This window comes from Sinocyclocheilus rhinocerous, unplaced genomic scaffold (genome assembly GCF_001515625.1).
Source record: "Sinocyclocheilus rhinocerous isolate Xijiao unplaced genomic scaffold, SAMN03320098_v1.1 scaffold693, whole genome shotgun sequence".
Taxonomy (NCBI): domain Eukaryota; kingdom Metazoa; phylum Chordata; class Actinopteri; order Cypriniformes; family Cyprinidae; genus Sinocyclocheilus; species Sinocyclocheilus rhinocerous.
In genome coordinates this window covers 366,561-369,753 of record NW_015654933.1, presented here as the reverse complement: position 1 = coordinate 369,753, position 3,193 = coordinate 366,561, and the positions used below count along the sequence as shown (strand labels likewise).

The 3,193-nt window shown below is 35.9% G+C and overlaps 1 protein-coding gene across 1 annotated transcript in view; it reads left to right on the top strand.

Annotated features, from left to right (window-relative positions):
• LOC107717761 (UV excision repair protein RAD23 homolog B-like) overlaps positions 1 to 3,193 on the top strand; it is a 40,928-nt gene that overhangs the window by 25,842 nt on the left and 11,893 nt on the right. The window contains exon 7 of the mRNA XM_016524595.1: positions 886 to 927. Coding sequence (XP_016380081.1) covers positions 886 to 927 — 42 coding nt within the window. The remainder of the gene's footprint in view (positions 1 to 885; positions 928 to 3,193) is intronic.

The following is a 3,193-nucleotide window of genomic DNA, read 5'->3' as shown; positions in this document are numbered from 1 at the left end:
TTTGTTCTATTATATTTATCTATGCTTGTAATTTGTTTATTTTCTATGCTGATTTACTCGCCTACAAAATCACCCCAATCTTTTTTTTTTCCAAATAAACTATTAAAGTCATGTGGTGATTTTTTTTTTTCATATTGCAGAAAAATAAAATATCGCAATGTGAGTTAAACACTGCTTAACGTTGCACCGATTAAATGAACACATCAAGTATATATATCTAAGACATACAACATATTATTTGTGACTCTATGCTCCGATATTTTCATACTTTCAACGATTGTCTCAGAAATCGTCTTTTTCTTTGGAACGCAAAGGGGAAAAAGGGAAGATGTCCTGAGGTCAATTTTGTGTCAGAGTTGAGGAGTCTGCCAAATTTCTCCTGCTGGACAGGGGCTATAAAATTGTCTCTTTTGTTGATCGGATTTAGCAATTTATGCGTCAAATGGTCATGAGGTTCGTGCGATTCTGTGCAGGACTCTGTCTAAGTATTAGACCTCTTTGTTCTTTGGTCCATTAGATGTTTTATTGATGCTGAAACCAGTCACGAAACCTACTGACCTTCTGTAGCTTAAACGGATCCAGATGGGAGGGGTCAGTTCTTGTTGTCTTAGTATTGTGTCGACATGGAGGTGGCCTGGCACATCAGTAGCTCCGTGTTTTCTTTGTAAAGATAAGCAGAGCGAGACAGGAACTCATTGGAGAAAGTTGCCGCCTGGCTGGCCATGGTTCAGCTTTTTACGACTCTCATCTGGTTTGTGTGATGTTCGGAAATGCCTTACAAGACTAAAATTGAAAATAGCTGACAAAATGAACACTACTGCAGAGATGTTTTGTGGATGCGTCTTCTGAGGGTTGTGTGTGTGTGTGTGTGTGTGTGTGTTGTAGGATATTCCTGCGGAGAGCGAGGGCAGTGTGGGAGGTGCTGGTGTAATGAAATGTGTTTATGCGGTTTAAGGTTCAAAAACCACATTATTTTCCACATACAAATCTTCCCACATAGTGACGTAGGTATGTGGGGGCGTGTTAGAACGAGCCGTTTTAGGTAGGCGTGGCTGACTCTTAACTTTTATAAAGAATATCTCTTTGGATTTGAGACTTTAGTCTTTGCAACTTTACAGATCTTCTTTATGCACCAAGAGCTTGTAACACTCCAAAGAGAAAGGAACAATTGAAATTGCATCATATAAATATTTTTGCAGAAAAGATGCATGAACTACAACTACATCTTGTGCAAATTTGTCTTATACATATTATATGTTCAGAAATAATACAAGAAAATGCTTTAAAAAAAATTCAAAAGTCAAGGTAATTAAAAATGACTGAAGGTATAATAACAGCAGTAGACTATTATTAACTATAAATGTTCTGTAAAACAACAGCAGCTTTCAGTCTGTCACCATGATGCAATATCAGACATACAGTAGTAGTTACAGGTTTTTTTATTCGCTTGCGCTGCTTTTCCATAGTTTTTTCTGTGTAAACATGGACGCGTTTGACTGCTGCGCTCGCGTCTCTTGCAGCGTCTCATGCATGAAACCGCTTTCTATAAACACGCCGCTCAAGTTAAAAGAAGCTCACTCTCATCTTCTTGCATGTTTTTACTATTCCACTGCCCGCGTCGCATCTTTATCAACACAAAAGCGGAAGACCAAACTCAATGCATATTTTATTGGACTGTCCCGCTTTTAATGTATGTAGAAAACTCTTTTATGAAGTGAACTCACTTAAGAGTTATTTAGTATAATTTTGCCAGAAAAAGTTAGAATTTTGATCACACGTTGATGTAAAAAATCTTGTGTAATATAACTTGTGTTTGTTTGCTTGCTGGTTTCTATTGTATTTGTTATACTTGAATTGTTTTTGCAATGAAAATAGCCTAAGATGCTGACATGGCATTAGTGTTGTTTTTGGCGGCCTGTTTTAATTTTAGTTTTAGTCTAGTCTTTGTGTGAAACTGTCATTTTAGTTTTTATTAGTTTTAGTCACGTTCATACTCTTTTTAGTCTAGTCAAGTTTTAGTCAACTAAAAGTCTGAGCATTTTAGTCTAATCGTCACATGACCAGCATTTTCGTCTCGTCTCGTTTTCGTCACGTAATAAAGGTTCGCTACATGGCATTAAATAAAAAATATACTACTACTACTCAACACAACACAAAACAAAAGCGCATTCTGTTATCACCGGCATTTTGTAAAAGTGTCTAATTCTAACGTTTGGTAATATTTCTATTTAAAATCGCGATTCCTCGATTTCTAAAAATAAAACTCGAATTAATGGATAAAATCGGAAACATCGCCCAGCCCTAATTGGAATGCTTGGGAAAGATCACGTAACTTTAGAACCGCCTTCTGTCGGTGCCGCCTTCATTTACTTACTAGTTTTCATCACTTTCGCTTTAATTGGCACGGACTGACTCATTTGCTAGCCGACCGTCGGCTTTACCATGCGAAAGCCCGTTTCTCTGACTCTGTGTTGGGGGTAACGCATTACAAGTAACGTGAGTTACGTAATCAGATTACTTTTTTCAAGTAACTAGTAAAGTAACACATTACTTTTTAATTTAGAAGAAAATATCTGAGTTACTTTTTCAAATAAGTAACGCCAGTTACTTTTTTATTCCATTTATTGATTGAAAGCTCTCCTGTCCCCGTGTTGAGAGAAATCGGGAGTAAGATGTTACTTTAGTTCTAGAATAAATGTGAACATGCTTTAATTCATCTCACTCACACACAAAAAAACAGATTTAGTTTTCTTCAAAATTAAAGCAACTCAGAATGTCACAAAGCTGCAATAATTAAATGTTAAATAATACAAATATCCTTTATGTATTCAATCCCATTTTATTAACCAATTTGCTGCTGACCTTCGATGATCCAATTCAATCATACTAAGCAAAAATTACACATGATAAACTGTAACATTTCTTCTTCTTTTTATTGCTGAAGAGTGTTGAACTTTCTTCTTCTGTGTTCTACTGTACAGACGTGAATTTACATTTCCTTCAGCCTGAGGCTTTTGGTGTGAAAGGGCTTTTATATTTGCCAAAAATATAACTTTTTTATATTAAAAGCAAACAAGCAAGCCCCGCCCAGATTTTAAAAGTTACGCAAAAGTAACGTAACGCATTACTTTCAATAAAAAGTAACGTAATTAGTTACTTTTTTAGGAAGTAACGCAATATTGTAATGCATTAC